Source organism: Cuculus canorus, chromosome 3 (genome assembly GCF_017976375.1).
Source record: "Cuculus canorus isolate bCucCan1 chromosome 3, bCucCan1.pri, whole genome shotgun sequence".
Lineage (NCBI taxonomy): Eukaryota > Metazoa > Chordata > Aves > Cuculiformes > Cuculidae > Cuculus > Cuculus canorus.
Window position 1 is genome coordinate 69,895,949 of NC_071403.1, and position 20,727 is coordinate 69,916,675.

At 43.8% G+C, this 20,727-nt stretch overlaps 1 protein-coding gene and 1 long non-coding RNA gene across 2 annotated transcripts in view; both read left to right on the plus strand.

The window, feature by feature from the left end:
- The window catches only part of MTMR9 (myotubularin related protein 9), a 35,448-nt gene extending 26,665 nt beyond the window's left edge, over positions 1-8,783 (plus strand). The window contains exon 10 of the mRNA XM_009562569.2: positions 687-8,783. Coding sequence (XP_009560864.1) covers positions 687-850 — 164 coding nt within the window. The 3' untranslated portion in view covers positions 851-8,783. The remainder of the gene's footprint in view (positions 1-686) is intronic.
- A 47-nt stretch (positions 8,784-8,830) lies between these two features.
- LOC128851824 (uncharacterized) lies at positions 8,831-17,901 on the plus strand. Its single transcript, XR_008449317.1, has 3 exons — positions 8,831-14,918; positions 16,040-17,670; positions 17,784-17,901. It is a non-coding gene; the product is annotated as an uncharacterized LOC128851824 (long non-coding RNA).
- The last annotated feature ends 2,826 nt before the right edge of the window (positions 17,902-20,727 follow it).

A 20,727-nucleotide genomic window follows, 5' to 3' on the forward strand; every position in this document is an offset into this window, starting at 1 on the left:
TGCTTTTTCAGTTACAATGTATACATTGTGGCTACTTCTTAAGCATTCACTCCTGTTGTCTCTGCTCCGTGCTTAGTTTGTCTCAGCTGATGGTGATCTCACTCACTTTGAAATCAGTTCCAAAATATTTTTGGCATGTACCATCTCCAGAGGCGTAATGCTTTCTCCTTCTAAGGTCTGGTGACATGCTGCTTGCTGCCAGGAAGCCTTACTAGTAACACTTAACATCTTAGCACAGTATTTCTGCAGTGATACAATATAATTTATGAGTGTTGGGCAGGCCTTAGGCTTTTTTTACTTTATCAACCAAGACTTCTCTTTCATCGTGACTGACCCGTGTTGGCCAGGATAATCTGTGCAGTAGGTTTCCTGCTGCAGAAACTTTCTCCATCCCATGTACGCTTAAGAACTAATTACAGTGAAGCAAGTAGGCTGTGATAGTAGGATGGGTATTTAATGTGGTTGGATCAATATACGAGGGGAAAAAGAAATAAAAACCCTTAATTTTTTTATTATTAGCCTTGTTTAAAATAATGGTGAACTCTGAGAAGAAGATCAGTATTTCTAAATGCTATTTAGGGGCGAGGATAAGGAAAAAATGCGTAAACTGTCTGCACATTACTTGAGAGCTGGTGAGCAATGTTTCCTTCTCATAACAAGAAACGCTTCTGCCTCTGTGCTTTCAGGTGTCTTTCTTCGGTGGAACAGGCCTTCCAAGTTCCTAGATGAAGCCCATGAAGAAATGATCAACATTATAAAATACAACAAAGAACTGCAGGCAAAGGTTAATGCATTGAGGCGGCAGCTAGCAGAGATGGAAACAGATGATAGGATGCAGGAAAACCTGTGAGCTGGCAGGGCTTTGCCTCGGGTCTTTCCTTTCCAGTCCTCTTTACGTTAAAGACTGAACATGGAAAATGCATGTGTTGCAGAGCTCTCTGGGTACAGTTAACCCCCAGTCCTCCCACTGCTGAAACGTTCACATTATGTATCTCCCTGCTTTTTGGGAGGGATTTTTGTTTTGTTTACAGAAGATGTACTCAACTGGGCATAAGTGTCCTCTCTTGGCAGCTTTTCTGTCTCAAAATTGTCTGGTGTCAGCAGAAGCTGGAACTCTTACCTCCACTCAACTGTATGGATGACCAGGATGGGCCAAGAGACAGGATGTTTTAAACTTGCTTTGGACTTTTGTCTGGTTTTGTTGAACTCTCTAAACACTTGGCAGGATCAAAATACAAAGTTATGTATAGATAGGTAAAGGTATTTTGTCTGAAGCACCTTTTCTCTCTCCAAGAGTAAGTAAGGCAGCTTAGGTCTTTAGTTTCCTAGAAAAACTAGAAAATTATATAATCCAACTACAGGTTCTACCAGTCTGTATGATCCTCTCAGTAGCCTTCACATCTGGCACTTGAGTTTTTGTGTTAAGCGTTGGCTTGGGAGCAGTTAAGTTGAATACCAAACCAGAACAAGAAATTTCAGTGCAATACAGAACTGAAGTAGGGATTCTGCTGCTAATGTTTAAGCCATGATCTTCAGGTGGAATTCTTCCTCATGGGCAAGTATCTCCTAAGAAATAACAACCTTTTCGGTTTTTTTTTATTCTACCTGGAAAACAAAAAGGTTAAGGAGTTGGCAGAGGTGTTCACTGGCAGAGCAGTGGCTCAGAGCTGTCCTTTTAACTAGAGCCAGGCTGCCTTCTTGAACCTTTGGACTGCACTGGCTGCTTTTGTACATTTGATCAGCCTTACAGCGTTGCTATAGTGCAAGAGCAGCACTTAACCTACAGCTCAACAAAACGCTTTTGCTCCACCTGGTGCACTTTTTCCTCTCACATTCTCACTATATCTTTTGTGAATCATTAAAAGCAGAAGTTGAAAGCTAAGATGATCTAACATGTCAGGTAGCTGCTGCAGATTAAGAGGCCATCACACTACAAAAATGTTAATAGTTTAGATCGTTTGTAGCTGCTAAAACTGCTTAAAGACTTTAGGGATAAGCTTTTTCTCAAGTAGCCTTGTATTTTGTACCTGATCTTTCTGTTTCTGTGGCTGCAATTTGCTTCTTTTTTTTTTTACGAAATCAGAGATTTTGCTAGAATTTTTTTTTTTTAATTGGGCAGATAAGAGAGTGTGAAATATTAACTCACCTAGACATTTGTTCAGCTTGAATCCATTCATAGCTGTAGATGACTGAGAAGACTTGAATTAACAACAGTGCATGTGACTGGGATTATCTTAAAAGGTGCTTGCTGTTAGCCTGTTTCTACTGAAATAAATGGAGCTGTGTTAGGTCACTGTTGATCTCTTTGGAAACTGTTGAGCTTCCATGACACTTTATGCTGTTTTGGAATGAAACTGCCTTTATTTAAAGTCACTTCACGTAAAGAAAGATAGATGTGACAATGGAGAGTCTCCAGTTGTCATAGAAGTATCTGGAGAATAATTTTTTGCTAAAGTCATGTAATCACTAAATATATTCTATAACCAAGGAAACACTATAAAATTATTTGATAAAGTGTTACCTTAACACTTTTTGCTTCAGTCCTTATTTCCTTAATTATTTTCTTCTTAACCAACCTAAGCTTAGTTCTAAAGTCGTGTGGCTTGAAAAATAAAAAGATCCCCTTTAAACCATTACTCACTTAAGGGGGAAAAATAATTCCCTCTGCTTGTAATACCCATTTATTTTTTGGGGTTTGGAGAGAAACAGTCCTGTTTACTACATCAAGTCTGACATAGGGAGCAATTCTTAGGGTGGCTGGTGATCTTTACTGAGTAACAGAGGAGGCACAAGTAGACCATGCCTCCCACCAACCTCCCAACCAGGGCTTCTGGAGTTGCCTTCTGGGTAGATTGCAAATGTAAGACATTAAAATTATTGTTCACCCTTTAAAATTAGGTCTGTGGGATCTGCACCTGCCTGGATGTTGTATCCCTATCCAATTCAGAATTCATTCTGTTCCTTTACATCTGAAATACGTAAGTGCCAGCCAGCTGGGAAGGACTCCGAAGGCACTGTTTTCCCCATAATAGATGATACATAAAACACTCTTAAAGGTTATGCAATTTCCTAACATAGTAATTATATATTGAGCTAAATAATAGAGAAGCAAAGAGGGGTTTTTTTGATCTAATTGCCTGGCTGCTCTAGTCTCATACAAACTGCAGGCATCTGAGGAAATTGGGTAACCAGCTGTGACAGCTAACAAAAGGCAGAAAATGCTCTCTGAGCTGGCATTTCATCCTCGAGTTCTGTTTCAGGACTGAATCCACACCCACGGGCTGTGTGCTTGCCTTGGCTTAGTGTGGATCACAGCTTTCATGTGAAAACATTAGTGTTGTTCTGAGCAGCCACAGCACTTTCATCCCCGATTCCTCTGCTGTACATCACCTTGTATTCACAGCAAACAGTAGGAGCTGGAGGCTCTAGTTAACCTGCAAATAATCACCTTCAGGAGATGCTGCCTGGAGCAGTCCTGCAAGGTACTACACGTGATGGGGTTGAGACAAGATGTCTCCTGGGAGAAGAGGGTTCACAGACCAGTGTCAGGCTGTTTGCACATTGCTCTTTTCATTCCCCATGATTCACAGGCTCCAGTCTGGTGGCTACTGGTGTGATACACAGTGGAGCACTCCACTTCCTCGCTTACCTGCATGTCCGTTGTATTTATTCACATATTTAATGTTGATGAGCAGCTTGTTTCCTCTTAGAGGGGGATGTTTGCAGGATTCTGCCTTGTGAAGTCACTGACACCCTGTTTTTAGAGTATGTGCATCTCCCTGAGCTGTAAGCACTGTAGTAGGTGCCCAGTTCCATTTCTTCAGTCTGACACTGCCTTACACGCTTGCCGGCACCCCTACTTCTCTTTTGCACATTGCTAGCTGTGTAATAAGCTGCACGCTGAGGCCCCCCTCCCCAAACTCTGGGGTCAATCAATGTGGACACTCTGCCATTTACCAAAAAAAGAAAAAAAGGGAAAAGGAACTAACTTGCACAATTTTCATAAGGGAATATAATATGTACTTTCAATATTTTGATTGTATTGATCTAATTCTTGAATGTGGTGACTGGTTTAAGTGCACTGTTGTCCATGTTCCATATAAGAAATTGCACTGTACAGCATATTGGCGCCTAACGTATGCTTTGCTAAAGCCTTGGAAAGTTCTATCCCATGTGGGCTCCTGTATGAGGAAAAATGTCCATTCTAGCACTCCTTCTGTGACTGTGCCACTGACCAGCACTGCGTGATGTGTGCTATGTATCTGTTAACTAGCGCAAACCTAAGTGATGAGTGCACTTCTGTCTAAACATCTGGGATTGTTAATTGGACTTGGCTGCTGCATCAGTCTTGATTTTTATTTTTTTTTTTAAATGAAATAAGTAACAGAGCTGAGAGTTGTGTGCTGTTGTTAGATATATGCTGTATGTGTACAGAATTCCAGCTGCTGCGGTTTTCAATATATTGCAAAAGAAAGGAACAAATGGAGAAAAACGGTCATGGCTCAAATTGCTCAGCCATTTGGACGAGGGAAAAAACAGGTACAAAGTGGCTGTAAACTTTGCTGTAGATATGTTGAGAACACAGTAGAAATGTCTGTTCAAATTAAAACCTTGAATATTCTGAAAAGTTCCTTAATTACAGTGGTGAATTTTCTTTATTAGCCCTGCCTTCACTTGCCATTGGCGGGATGTGTGTGTGACTTGGGTGTAAGCTCTTACCTGAAACTTTTGTTCTTTTCAACTCACTTGTGTTTTCTCCTACAGCTTAATATGGGCTGTGGTGGTAGAAGAGGATTTTGTGCTGCAGGGCAGCATGCGAAGGATAAGGTTGAGACCCTGCATCTGTGCATAGTTTGCAGAGCTCTGCCCCTATCGATTGTTCCTTTAACATCAGCTCTGCACGTGATGAATAAACAATTCATAGAATCATAGAATGGTTTGGGTCAGAAGGGACCTGAAAGATCATCCAGTTCCAACCCCCCTGCCATGGGCAGGGACACCTTTCACTGGATCAGGTTGCTGTCAGCCTCGTCCAACCTGGCCTTGAACACCTCCAGGTACAGGGTGTCCATGACTTCTCTGGGCAACCTGTGCCACTGCCTCCCCACCTTCACAGGAAAAATTTTTTTCCTAATATCTAATCTAAATCTGCCCTTGTTCATCTTCAAATCATTATCCCTTGTCTTAATTAACTTAGCTAAGACTTCACACTTGTGTCGAACCCTCTAAAGTAAAGCAGGTGGATGTCTTGAAAGGGAGAGTGGTTTGGAATGAAGCAAAACCTTGCAAGAATTCCATCAGTGGAGATGAGCTCACAGTTCTCTATTGATTTTTAAGGGTTGTGGGGTGCCTAACTGTACTTGCCAGGGGAAGGAGTGAAAAGAGGACAAGCCATTCTTGGAGAAACAGAGTCTGTGAACCATGGACACTCGTGAATCTCTCCTGGCTGGTGGGTCAGTAGGCTGTGAAGCACTGGGCTGTCTGTTGCCCTGTGACATCATTTGTGGTCTCTGGAAGGTCAAGAATTTGTGTAGCTTCTGGCATTTCAGCAGATGGAGACTCGGGGAGGGGGGTGTGTGTGCACTGCCTTGCAGCATCTTGTCCTGTATGATAACTCAGTGAAGGGTGCTGAAAGTTTTGGTGTGAAAAGATTGATTTTTCAGTCCTGTTTGTGCAAAACATTTGCAGAAGTCCCAGCTGAAGCAGAGTGGGTCTATTTTAAAATATTTTTAGCTATAATAAGGCAGCCTAATCTGGTTTAAGCTTGAATTTGGAGACCAGAGGAGAAAATAACTATCTGATCGAATGTTTGAATTTCTTTTTATTTAACATTCCTTCTTATTTGTCATTTGAGGGCATTTTTAGTCCAGGAGTTTTAAACCAAATATATAAAGACTCTTGAATATTTAAAAGCTTATAAAGTCACATACCGGATTCAAACTGGATGCCACTCATGAAAATGCCATGTGTTTAAAGAGCTTGACCTGGGCCTTGGTCTGTGACTCACTTCAGCTGTAGCTTCCCCAAGCCTCCCTTTAAGTCATGTGGCATCAGCTCTGTCCCATCTTGGTGCTTACTACTCTGTTCACCAGCTTTGCCAAGGTTATGCAGGGTAGGGAATAGGAAGACAATTACTTGGAATCATGAGATGGTTAGGGTTGGAAGGGACCTCAAAGCCCATTCAGTTCCAACCCCCCCTGCCTTGGGCAGGGACACCTCCCACTGGATCAGGTTGCTCAAAGCCCCATCCAACCTTGCCTTGAACATCTCCAGGGATGAGGCATCCACAACTTCTCTGTGCAACCTGTGCCAGTGCCTCACTACCTTCACAGGAAAACATTTCTCCCTAATATCTAACCTAAATCTGTCCTCTTTCATATTAAAACTGTTACCCCTTGTCTTATCACTGAGCTCATTCCCAGCATTCCTGTAGGCAAATCTGTTCCTACAAGCTTCATGAGAAGCAGCAGCCTGGCAGGGAAACCCATTAACCCTGGCAGATGGGATGTCCGTGACTTCACCTCTTTGAACATTGGGTTCTTCTGGCTAGTGGTGACTGCAGCATCCAAATCTCAGTATCTTTCGTATGCTGTGGCACAAATAGATCTTAAGGAAGCTGAAACTCCAGAGATTGAGGCAGCTGGCACTTCTTATTTGAGAACACAAGTGCTTTTGTTTAGTACCATTTTGGGGGCTTTCTTTTCTGCTGCCAGGTTTTTCCCCCAAGCAGTGAATGAAAACAATGAGGAACTACTGTTGTGCATTAATTTTAAGTAACTCTAAATGCTGAACTGTTGGGTTGCTCACAGCTTTTCCTGCTGTGTAAATGTCAAGACAAGCCTGTGTCATTTGTCTTTCAGAGCTGGAGAGGATAATCCTTTGGTATTCTGTTGCAAGACTGTTGCTTGTGGCTTTGCATCACTTTACCTGTTGCTGCAGGTTACGCTGCTGCATGGTTTACTCTTAAAGCTCCAAATCTGCTGACTCAAAATCTTAACGTACTGGCAGACAAGCTGGCCACTACACAAAAAAGAAGAAAACCTGTTTCTCATGTAAATATTGGGGGGTCTTGGATAATTTTTTGTGGATTATCTAGTGAGCAAAACTTTTGCTTGGGATAAAATAATGGGGGGTGGGTGCACAAAGTTGCTGTTGAATTCCTGTGGGAATTCAGCAGATTGGTCACATAAATTCAGTGTTTGCTCCTGCTGCTTTTTAGGGAAAATGTGCTTCTGTACTTGTTTACACAAAATGAATTGAAGCTTTTTCTTCTTTATATTGCCATTTACCTTTTCTTCAGTCTTAAGCACTGTGGGTTGTGGCTGCACAGTTAAGGCACTCTGCCCTAAATGCTGAAGGCTTTGTTGTTGCTGTGCAGTGTGTGGGAGGGCTGTATGATAGAATCATAGAATGGTTTGGGTTGGAAGTGACCTTAAAGATCATCCAGTTCCAACCCTGCTGCCATGGGCAGGTTCATCTCCCACTGGATCAGGTTGCTCAAAGCCTCATCCAACCTGGCCTTCAGCACCTCCAGGTACAGGGCATCCACAACTCTGGACAACTTGTGCCAGTGCCTCACCACCCTTACAGGATAGCATTTCTTCCTACTATCTAAACTAAACCTCCCCTCTTTCAGCTTAAAACCATTCTGCCTCATCCTGTCCCTGCACTCCTTGATAAAGAGCACCTCCTCAGCTTTCCTGTAGGCTCTTTAGGTACTTGAAGGCTGCTATAAGGTCTCACCAGAGCCTTCTCTAGACTGAACAACTCCAACTCTCTCAGCCTGTCCTCGGTACTGGAGGTGCTCCAGCCCTAACATCATCTCCATGGCCTGCTCTGGACTCACTCCAACAGCTCCATGTCATTCCTGTGCTGAGGACTCCAGACCTGAATGCAAGGCTCCAGGTGAGGTCTCACAAGAGGAAAGGAGAGGGGCGGAATCCCATCCCTTGCCCTGCTGGTCCCACTTATTTTGATGCAGCCCAGGATAAAGTTGGCTTTCTGGGCTGCAAGCGCACATTGCCAGTTCATGTTGAGCTCGTCATCCACCAACACACCTGTTTTCCCTGAAGAACTGATGACATTGCTACTAGAGTGAAAAGGATTCTCTCTGTTTTTTATTTAATCAGGTGTTTCAAGGAGAAAATAGCAATTTGGACTACAGTGGGCTAAGTACAGGACTTTGGTTTCTACAGTCCCATATGTGTGGGAAGTCGGCAGGGAGGAAGCTGTGCCTTGCAAGGAAAAAGGTCTTTCTTTTACCTATCCTATAGGGGACACTTGCTCAACATCAAATACACAAAGTATTCTGGCTGAATTGCCAGCAGCTGGCAAGGCTGTCATTTCACAATGGGGAAGATTATGGCAGTGCTGAATTAGAATGATCCTGTTCTGCTTCACCTCTTTTTTTAACTCCTCATTTGGCTGGTCCAGCCTTTCGTGATTCCACATAGGACACTGGATTGAAAAAACTTGTAAGGAAAAGTAACCCAACCAAAAGAGAAAAGCCCTGAAGCCCGAGTTGGCTTTTGTGGTGTTAATTACTAAAAGTATCATGATATGTTTAAGTCACACAGAAGATTTGTAAGGTGAAAACCTATGTGGCTCAATAAGCTGTCATCTAAGGCTCTATTGCTGCAACTGCATCCTCATGTAGACTGGAAGGATGATTGATTTATTTATTTTATTTAGGTACAGGACTGGAATTCGAGAGACTGAAGTCCTGGTCCTGTCACTGCCACAGATTGCTGGTGTCATCTCAAGTGAGTTATTGCTTCTGCACCTGTCTTGAACAAAAAAGTGTGCTTTCTGGGTAAGTTCAGGCAAAATTCCCTGTGCTCATGTGCCTTGTGTGTGTTTTGGGATAGAGACTGCTTGGGTATTGTACAACTTTAATTAAAAGCATATTCTAGCTTAGAACCAGGGTCTAATGTATTGAACATGTTGTGAAGCTGAGGTGGAGCTAAAAGGGGAGAAAAGAGGAAATGCCTCAATCCTTGCCCATTACAGAAAGCCATGCACTTAAAATCTGCGTGACTCTCAACTAGACTAAAAATAACTCCACAGAAATACAAGACTTGTGCCCACAGAGTATGGTACTGTGTGGAGCAGCCAACCAAAGGGATGGCACATCTGAGCAACCTGATCCAATGGAAGGTGTCCCTGCCTGTGATGCAGGGAACTGGAACTGGATGGTCTTTAAAGTTCCTTCCAACCCAAACCATTCTATGATTCTATCATCTCTATGGCAAGAGCTGTGTTGCGTCTCCAAGTGTACTGAAAGGCCAGGGAGAGCTCCTTTCACTCAGCACAGTGAGTTGTGAGAAAGGTCTGGAGATTCAGCAAGGGGGCAGAAAGGAAGCAGGAGTGAGTTTATGAAAACCCTGTGAATAGGAGGGAGTGGGAGGGAGATTAAGCCTCAGGCACCGGGAGAGGCTGTTGCAGAAGGCTTTGAACAGGATGAGCTCTTCTGGATGCTACATGGAAAAGGAGAGGGTGGTTGCATGTAGCAGAGTGGTGAGCACTTTTGGAGCCATCAGCTCCATGGCACCATGCCACTTACAAGAGGATGATGGATGGTTCTTGTCTGCTACTGGAGACCCTCAACAGCAGAAGTAATTCCCAGCAGTGCTGGTGCCCAATCTGGCCCTTTTGGTAGTGCTACACACAAGTCCTTTTTGCACACTATGCAAATGATGCTCTAGATTTTGCCTGGGACTGTATTTTAGTGATCCGCTATTCCTAGAAGGGAATGGTCTGTATGCTGCCATTGCTTGGGCTTGCATTGTACCTGAGCGAGAGCGTGTTAAAATTGTTGTTTGTTTGGGACCATTTTAGGGGGAAGATAAGATATAGGATTAATTAATGAAGAATCAGATCCTTTAGGGGTTGGCTGTGTATATTGCTCTCCGTATTAGGAGCATCCTTAAGTCTCTAACAGGATGGCACCTCCTGTATGAGTGAAGGAGACAGACTGCTATGCAATGAGGATCAAGCTGTCCCCTTTCCTGAGTTAAAATCAACCTTTTGGTGTCTCCTCTCTCTTTCTCCAGCTCCTTGGATTTCTTTCTGATGCAGCTGTTGCCTTAACACCTGGCCCAGATCTGACTTTCCCTTCCCTACCATCATGGCCTTGAGAAGCAGAGCAACTTGTTTGAACATGTCCTACTCTCTTCTCCTTGGCGCTTTTCATTTGAGTTTCCAATATTCCTCCATTCACGTGTTTCTGAGCTTAAAATTGGCTTTTCTTATTTGCAGTGTTGGAGTTATTTTTTTTTAAAAAAAACACAAAACCCTAAAATCCTGATACCATGAAAAATATAAACCATACAAGCTTCTCAGTAGTTTGTAATCCTCCCTCTGTCCCTGGAGCAGGATACACCCAAGTGGCCATGAAGATGATCATAGGGCTGGAGCACCTCCCATACAAGGACAGGCTGAGAGAGTTGGGGTTGTTCAGCCTGGACAAGAGAAGGCTCTGGGGAGACCTTAGAGCAGCCTTCCAGTACTTAAAGTGGCCTTACAGGAAAGCTGATGAGGGGCTGTTTTCAGGGAGTGCAAGGACAGGACAAGGGGGAACAGTTTTAAGCTGAAAGAGGGGAGATTTAGATTAGATATTAGAAAGATTTTTTTTTTTCCTGTGAGGGTGGTGAGGCACTGGCACAGGCCGTCCAGAGAAGTTGTGTATGTTCCATCCCTGGAGGTATTCAAGGCCAGGCTGGATGACGCTTTGGGCAGCCTGATCCAGTGGAAGGTGTCCCTGTTCATCCCAAGAGGGGTGGAACTGGATGGGCTTTAAGGTCCTTTCCAGCCAAAACCATTTTATGATTCTGTGAAGTGAGGACTGCTGACCTATAAGGCCACACTGACCATCAAGAAAGACACCCAAAGTGTCTTTGCTGCCGCAACTGCTTGCTGGAATGGATCATCCACACTGCTGAGATGGCATGATTCATTTAGGATTGGGTTTTCTCCCCTTTAGGATTTTCTGCCTTCCAGTGTTGGATGTTTCTCCTCTTGTACTTTTGAGCTGCTACCTATTGCATCTCAGTAACCCTACCTCTGTCCTTGGTGTTACCTTTCTTATCTGGCAGGGCTCTGTGCTCTTTCTCACACTTTGGCAGCCTCTCGTCTCTCAGAGGCAGGATTATCCAGCTGGGCTGCATCAGGGAGGCCTTGACTCACAGCTGAACCTGGAGAATGGGATGGTTTCAGAGCCAGCTTGCTGTAAGCTCTAACTTGTGTTCATGCTAATTTAATACTTCAGATAGTTGTGTTGGTGCCAGAATGTGCAACTGCATTATTAAATCACTCCTGCTTCATTGTCAGTCTGGGGGATCTGCTATCCTGGCATGATACTGGTTTCTTCCTAAGATCTCATCTAAATCTCCCCTCTTTCAGCTTATATTATACCATGATTCTCTGAGATGTCTACACTCTGTAAGCTGAGGTTTTAAAAAGTGGCCATTTGTTTCTCTGTGAAAGCCTTGAAAATAGTGGCCTGTCCAGCTTTCTTTGCTCTTCTATTGGTGAAAAGCTCTGAAACCAACTGCATTCATTGCTTCCCTGTTAAGAAAAAAAAAGAGAAGAGAAAAATTAAGTCAGGCTCTGCCCCAACACTGAGCTGGCTTGAATCTTGTATCTACAACAAATGTTAGGGATTTTTGGGCCAGACTTGATGACAAACCATTCTTCCATTTGAAATGTCTGGGCAGTGAATCTAAAGTGCTTTTGCCTTTTGTTATAAATGCGTATGTGGGTGCAGTGTTTTGTGTAGGGCCCTCTGCTCATGTCCTGTAGCTGTGTCCACGTCCTGCCCAGCCAGGCATTAAGGGATGTGATTAATAGCTGCCACATGTGGTTGACTCTGCCTCTGATCTCTAGGCTAGGGAGATCTGTGTGTGCAGTGGAGGGGTTTATTTTGTTAGCAGAGCTCTGTGAAAGGTTTGCCTTTGGTCATTGTCCTGACTGAAAATTAAGACCTGAAAAAAAGATTATACACACATGTTTCTGTTTGACACATTTTTTTCTTTATTTAGTTAAGCTTCATAGAGTATTTCCTTTCAGTGCCTTCAACAAAAGATTCTTAATATTTCAGGATTCCTTTTTGAGTTGCTGTGCACCCAGAGGTGCGTGGGATACTTTGTATGTTGTATTTTCACGCTCTGGACTCCTGCCCAGGAGATGTCTCCCCAGAGCAGGACACTGCTGCAAGAAAGAGAGCTGAGCTGGCTTAATGCAGGCACCTAAGAACGACCATGCCGGTCAGAGAGAAAATTCAAGCAGCGCCACACTTGGTCTCCAGCAGCTATCATCAGTGGATGTTTAAGGAGAGAATATCAAATGGGATATATATAATCATAGAAACATTAAGTCAGGAAAAGATCTCTAAGATTATCCAGTCCAACCGTCAGCCCAACACTACTGTGCCTACTAAACTTTGTCATGAAGGGCCACATCTACACGTTTTTTGAAATACATTCAGGGAAGGAGACTCCACCACTGCCCTGGGCAGCCTTTTCCAATGCTTCACCACTCTTTCAGCAGAGAATTTTTTCCTAATACCCAGCCTAAGCCTCCCCGGCACAACTTGAGGCCATTTCCTTTCATCCTGTCACTTTTTACTTGGGAGAAGAGACCAGCACCCACCTTTTCTGCAGGACAGCTTTCCAACCACACTTCCCCACATTTCCCAGATGCCAGTCATAAGCAGCTCAATGACTTCTTGAGGCAGAAGTTATATATGGATTGTCACGTTTAACACTCACTATGGAGCTATCCTTTGCAAATAGCCTCTTAAATCCACATACCCTTTTGGATTTGGTGATCAAGCACTTGGCTCTCCTGTTTATTTTGGAAGGCCTACAAATGTGTGGCACCCAAAGCTGCAGTCCTTGCAGGCAAATGGTGGCCTGAAGCCATGCAACTTCATACTGACATGACTTGAAAGACTTTGGATTCAGTTCAAGAAAATGCTGACTTTTGATTTAAGGGGAATGAAACCAAAATTGAATGATTTAAGCAAAATCCCCTTTTTGCCCCTAAAGACTTTTTTTTTTTGTGCGATTGCTCCTTTTATGGGTGGAAAATTCCCAACCTGCTTGACTTGGCAAGCTCATGTTTTCAGTTAAAGCATGTGCTGATATGCTGATGTATGTTTGTATCTTGCTCCAATAAAATGCTGTGGATAAATAAAGAACTGAAGGCAACATACAGTTCCCTTTCTATTCCAACAGCCCTCATATTGCCAGTGGGAGGGATGGAAAAATGTTGATTACAGTTTGGTCTACATGAATGACAGTAAAATTATACTAATTAAAAAATATACAATTCCAACTCTTATCACCTGTGCAGTAGGGGACTTCAACGTAAATGCAGAAAGATCGTGAAAAACTGATCTACAGCACCCGTTGCCTGAGAGATGTCAAATGAGAAAAAGGAATAAACTACTTGTATTTCAATAAGAGGACTATTAAACTTCAGGAGCAAAAGACATGGATCTGTTAGAGTGAGTCCACAGGAAGCCACAAAGATGATGCAAGGGCTGGAGTACCTCCCATGCAAGGACAGGCTGAGAGAGTTGAGCTTGTTTAGCCTGGAAAAGCGAAGGCTCTGGGAAACTTTAGAACAGCCTTCCAGTACTTAAAGGGGCTACAGGAAAGCTGCGGAGGGGCACTTTAACAGGGTGTGCAGGGATAAGATGAAGGGGAATGGTTTTAAGCTGAAAAGGGAGAGACTTAGATTAGCTATTACAAAGAAATTTTTCCATTGAGGGTGGTGAGGCACTGGCACAAGTTGTCCAGAGAAGTCATGGATGCCCCATCCCTGGAGGTGTTCAAGAACAGGTTTGAAAAAGCTGTTTGAAAAAGCTGTTTTGAGCAACCTGATCCAGTTGGAGGTGTCCCTGCCCACAGCAGGAGATTGGAACTGGATGTTCTTTAAGGTCCTTTCCAACCCAAGCCATTCTATGATTCTATGGTTTTAGACTCATTGTGCTAGATTATAAAGATTGCCTAATAATTCTGTATGAAAAATGGGATTCTTAAATGCTTTTGCATCTCCCTAGCTTGTAATATGATGCTTTATTACCCTCAGAGAAAGGCAAGAAATTCTTAGGTTGATTTTTCTCTGCGTGCTGCTGCTGGCTGCTCTCCTCAACCTTAACAGCTGTGAAAGGCTGGTGAGTCCCTGGGAAAGGTGGCTGCCTGTTGTTGGATACATCAAGCACGCTCCTAGCACATAATAAATGATTGTGCAGTTGCAGTAACAGCTCCATTTTGCAGAGGTGGCCATTTTGGGCTTCATTTTAAATGCATTTTAACTTTTCTGTCCTCAAGTTTCCCTCCAAAGTCTTCTGGCAAAAGTCAGCTTTATTTTAGAGTGGAAGTTTTGAGGTTAATTGAACAGGGCACTTTGGACATAAGGGATTTAAGTCCGTAAGACCTTGCAGATTTCATGAAATGCAGTGATAAGTTTTAGCAGGCTTCTTTTTCAGGTCAGTTTATGGGGTTACAGCTCTTCAAGACCAATGAAACCCAGTGGCTCCCTTGACAAGCTACACTGAGCAGTTAGGCATCTGCTCCCATATCCAGCAAGTGATAGTTTTTACAGGTTTTGAGCCCCTGACAGGGAAGCTTTACATTATATTATCAGACAAAACCTGAGTCTTTTTCATAAACCAACTATTTATTCCTGAAAATCTATTTAACAAATACGCTCAGTAAACAGAGCTGGGAAAGTGGCTTTAACTTGATTACAGGTTTTTCCTCCTCTGCTTTGTTCCCTTGCAGAAAATGACCTTGATGAATGGAACGTCCTTTCAGGCCTCAGCCCAGGGCCTCTTTTAGCCACCTGTGGCAGTGGGAAGAGAGGAGGAAGAAACAGTGATGTCTGGACTCCTGAACATCTGAATATTTACAGTATGCCACTTTCTGAATATTCAGTGTTTTGGAGCTGCTGTTTTGCTATATTCAAAACAAACATGACCAGCAGGTCAAGGGAGGGGATTCTCCAGGCTTATTTTTGTCCTGGACAAAGCTGAAAGGGGGAGATTTAGATATTAGGAAGAAATTCTTTACTGTGAGGGTGGTGAGGCACTGGCGCAGGTTGCCCAGAGAAGTCATGGAAGCCCCATCCCTGGAGGTGTTCAAGGCCAGGTTGGATTGGGTTTTGAGCAACTTGATCCAGTGGAAAGTGTCCCTGCCTATGATTGGAACTAGATGATCTTTAAGGTCACTTCCTAGCTAAACCATTCTATGATTCTATGAAAAGGTATTTCTTTGACCGTGGAGTATCTTCTCTATGGGAAAACCCAAGGCTTTCCACCCTTGCTATAAGTAAACAATTAAGCCTGGCTTCCCTTCCGTTAAAGTCTCCCCTTTCTCACTGTGCTTGAATCCTTGGTGTCATTTGGGGTATGCACTAGCTCAGGTACACACTGCCCAGCCCAGCTGTTTGTTGGAATATCTGGAAGGCCAGATCCAGATGAACCTTAATAGAGGAGGACAATTATATTCATTGCATTAATGACCACTGTTCTTTGTGGTGTGAGATGAACTTGGCATGAGGCTTTGTCTGATTTTTTAAGATAGTCTGGTTTTCACTTCTCATAGGGCACATTCCTTAACCCTTATTGTCTTGCAACGCCTGCTTGCCTCAAAGACCTGTATGAGCTTGTTTTATACCAGCTTGTGTGCTGTTTATAAGGAACTTGTGTGCTGTTTAGGAAAGCAGGCCATGATTTACTGGACAGACAAAGCTTACTGTGAACAAACTCTCTTCTACTGGCCTGAAAGCTATCACACTGCTCCTACTTAGACTGGCAACTTGTCATTAGCTGCACCAATTATGCCTCTCATTCCCACAGCCTGCTAGAAATGAATCCCTGTGTGGAAACGCACACTGTCAAGGTCAGTAAGGAAGGAAGAAAAATGGATGCTGTGTGCACCCCAGACACCATTAATGGATCTAGTTCTGCAAAAACAACTGCTGTGGGTTCCCTTCTGCCTTTGTTTTACGTTGTGGTTACTCGTTGTTACAGGATGAGTGTATGTGGCTTTCACAGAAGCTGTGAAGGACAGGGAGACAACTCCTATTCTGAGCCTTCCATGTGATGTTCTCTGTGTACTACAGGAGCTCTGCCAGAAAACCAGGAAAGTCAGCAAAAGAGAAGTAAGAGACTTTGAATTAGAACACCTGCCTGCTCTCTGTGAGCTATGTGTATCCATTCTGAGGTGTGAAAACCCTGCTTAAGGGCAAGCATCTGCTTGCTGTGGATTTCTTAGCATCATTACAGGCCTCAGTGATCTGCCTTCTGCAGGAAGTCTCTGCAGAGGGACCTGGACAGGCTGGATTCATGGGCTGATGAAAATTGTATGAGGTTTAACAAGGCCAAGTGCTGGGTCCTGCACTTTGGTCACAACCCCACACAACGCTCCAGGTTTGGGGAAGATTAGCTGGAAAGCTGCCTGAGTGAAAAGGACCTGGAGGTGCTGGTCAACAGCTGAACATGAGCCAGCAGTATGTCCAGATAGCCAAGAAGGCCAACAGCATCCTGGCTTGTATCAGAAATGGTGTGGCCAGCAGGTGTAGGGAAGGGATCATCCCCCTGTACTCAGTGCTGGTGAGGCTGCACCTTGAATCCTTATTCAGTTTTGGGTCCCTCACTACAGGAAAGATTTTTAGGGGCTGGCTCACATGTGGAGAAGGGTGACAGAGCTGGGGAAGGGTCTGGAGCACAGGGGTAATGGAGAGCAGCAGAGGGAACTGGGGCTGTTCCGTGTAGGAAATAGGAGGCTGAGGATACACCTTATCATTCTCTACAGCTCCCTAAAAGGAGGTTGTAGTCAGGTGGATGTTGGTCTCTCAATGAAGTAACAAGTGACAGGATGAGAGGAAATGGTCTCAAGTTGTGCCAGGAGAGATTTAGACTGGATATTAGGAACAATTTCTTTACTGAAAGAGTGATGAAGCATTCAAACAAACTGCTCAGGGATGGAGTCTCCATCTTTTCTTCCCCAAAATAGCAAATGCATATCTGGATGAGACCTAGGAATTTCTACTAGCTGGTTGCAGTGTAGGCTTCTTGAGGACCATGTGTTCTTCAAAGCTTGAATCAGCAGCCTGTTTGGTACATTCTTAGAATAAACAACTATTGCATTGTTACTTTGTATGTGCTTTTTGGGTATGAAATAAATCACAAACAATTCTATGGCTGACACAACAACTGCAAGATCTGTTTATATGCCAACTAAGCTATACTGCAAAGGCTTCAGATCAGCAAAAGTGACAAGCATGGAGAGAGAGGGGAGGTCATTAAACCTCTTTCTTTGCCTTGAGAAAGTATCCACTAAATGTACATCTTTGTTGATGGAGGCTACACAGCCTGCTCTTAAATCTCTTGGCAACAGAAACTCTGTTCACTTTCCAAGTTATCTTTTCCAGGACTTAGCTTACAGCCAAAAGTTTGTCCTAATGAATGATCTTGCTACTATTTGAGTGCATGGTTTTAAAACCAATATATTCTTGGTTTTTTGTTGTTGCAGGGTGGTGATTTCTACTATAAGACTGATCCCTCGTGTCCTCATCGTGGTTTAACTCCAGCCAGTAACTGAGCTCCAAGCAGCTGCTCATTCACCCACTTCCAGAGGGATTGGGGAGAGAATCACAAAGGTAAAAGTGCAAAAACTCATGGGTTGAGATAAAGATAGTTTAATAGATAAAACAAAAGCTGCGCACACAAGCAAAACCAAACAAGGAATTCATTCACTACTTTCCATCAACAGGCAGATGTTCAGCCATCTCCAGGCAAAACAGGGCTCCACCATACATAACACAACTTGGGAAGACAAAAGCCATCACTCCAAACATCCCCACCTTCCTCCTTCTTCTCCAGCTTTATAGGCTGGGCTTGACAGCCTATGGTATGGAATATTTCTTTGTTCAGCTGGGGTCAGCTGTCCCGGCTGTGTCCCCTTCCAGATTCTTGCGCACCCCCAGCCTCCTTGCTGGTGAAGTGAGGCCGAAAAGGCCTTGCCTCTGCAAGTACTGCTCAGCAACAACTAAAACATCATTGTGTTATCAGCACTGTTTTTGCCACAAATCCAAACCAAAGCACCGTACAAGCTACTATGAATAAAGTTAACTCTATCGCAGCCAAAACCAGCACACTCCTCCAGCTACTTCTGCTTTTCACAGACCCACCTCTGCTCCATTCACGTATTCCCAATGTTTTGATAATTCCTGTAGCTCTGGACTGTCATTATTTGTGTTTAATCTTTCTTGTAAAACCCTTCAACATGAGGCTGGAAAATAGCATGATGGGTGTGAAAGAAACCAGATAAAATATCTGCCATCAGTGCATTAGCAGTATTCACATCTCTTATCATGGTGGACAATTTAATGTCTCTTAAGGACAGCTGCCCTTGCAGGATTGTTATCCTGCGTTCACAAAAAGATGCTGATTATAAGAAGGCAGCAACACAAAAGCATTTGGGGAACTCTGAAGGCTTCACCCTGATACGTTATTGTGCAGGATGCTGCATGAAGTGAAATGACTGCAGCCACTGGAGTCCTTAAGATGTGTGCACCCAGTGCTGGAGCAAAACCTGGTACAGAAGTTTCCACCTTCTCTGACCAGCCTGTCTGGAGAAAATGTTACCTTTTGGGCAGTGATACTATACAGAATGTTGAACAATCAGGCTGAAAGATGCTATCAGCAGAAGCATTCCTCCTTCTCAACGTATCTGAAGGGCTAACACCCATGTTTTCACTTTGCAGGAGCTGCCAAGAGATGGAATGATGCCAGGTGAATGAACTTGAAAACAAGGCATCCATGGGTTGCACAGAGCTTCACCTCTCTTTTCTTTTAAGGAAAAACTAACTGAACCAAACAGCATCGAGCTAATTCTTTTAATTTAAAAGAATGAATTCTAAATAAAGTTTCCTCCATCTTTTCTTCTCCAAGGAAATGGCAGTCCAGTGTGATGCACATGTTTGGGTGCAAAAGCAATGCCAGTCACTCACATGGGGAAGATTACAACTAATTTTGAGCAGTACAAGGTTCTCCCTTGCCTGCCAACACAGTGTGACACCGTCCTGTGCACAGCCACAGCCTGTGTGAGATCTGTTGGTGATGATGAACATCAGGGTTAAATCAGTTCTGCACCACAGGGAGATGTTTCTTCTTTTCACATTCTGTATTGCTGAGCTGTCACCGAAGTGAAGTTCAGTCTCCCTCCTTGCTGACTCTTTGTGGATACCATGGCACATTTGGATACAATAGGAACTTGTAGTGTTTAGAACTGACAATTTACTCATTAGTGCTGGCTGCTGTGGTCTGAGGGACATAAGACCATATAAAGTAACAGAAAAAGTACACTTCTTTATTAAGCTGTCTCTTAACAGTAGGCTGTGGCAAAAGCTTGTAGGAAAAATATAAGAATACAACTTAGTATACAATGATCACAGAGCTGTGGCTACCCCTTCCCCACCAAGGCCAGTGTAAATGCAAAGTCCTAACTGGCTTCGCTAACTGAAGCCTCAGCCCAGGAGAATGAGTCACCTGGTTGATCTTTGGTGCAGAAACCAATGTAGGAAGGACTTCATCCAGCCAAGAGGATCTTCACTGGAACAGGACATCTAGGGCTTGTGTTTGTGTTATCTGGACAGCCTGACAGTTATGACACCATGCTTCAAAACCAGAGATACACCTTATCAGTACACACACTTGCATTTACAGCCCCAACTGACAGCTGTCCAGCAAACTCATGTGCAGCTTTTAGCTTATCACAAAAGACAGTCTGCTGGCTGATTCGTGCAGGAGATGGGCGTAGCTATTTCAAGAAGAAATTCATCCTATCAACATACTTGCTCTTTTAAGTATGAGACCACGTAGAGAATAAAGGCAGTGGAGCTGCATGTTCACAGCAAAGAACCCACTGAGTGCTGGACTCTGGCAAAACAGAAATGCGTCCTGTGAGCTGACAAGCCTTCTGAAGAAAATGCCGTCAAATGCAGTCCAGTCTCCCTTTCCCATTCCAAAGCTCTTTGTGCTGAGGTTTTGGAGCTCCTTGCTTACAAATTCTGCCTCTTCATTTTCCTTTCTGGGGAAAGGACCTTCACTTCAAGCACCTGTGTAGGTGTTTCATAACAACAGAGAAAGCAACTTCTACAAATGCTTTTCTTACCCCAAAATGCACCACTGTAAAGTGGGCTTTGGGATATCAGATACCTTCCAAGTTGGTCCTGTATGGATAGCCATCTGTGTGCAAGGCATCACTTTTAAGTAGGCTGTTGATGTCAGATGCCTTCCGAGTTGGGTCCCACATAGACAGCCATCTGTGTGCAAGGCCTCTTGACTGTCACCCTTGTCTCAGGTTACATTTTGAATCATGCAATGCTGATCTCCCTGGTGTTTCTTCTTTCCTCAGGACTGGGTGGTGCACAAATACCTGGAGCAAAGAACTCCATTTGGAGTAAAATGGGGGCCCAGAAGACCCTCACTTTGAGTGCTCACTGGTCTGGGATTGGACAAAGGAGTTGTGTTAACCCTGTTGCTGCCTACCCTATTTGTAGTCCAACAGGAAAGCAGTGGAGTCCACGATAAGCTATCCTGGAGGGGTTGCTAGGTCCCCACTGAGAAGTGACCACACGCAGCAGCCAGCTCATACAGTCCTCTGGTACTCCTGTACGCTAGTTCTGCGTGATTTATCCAATGCTCTCCTTCAC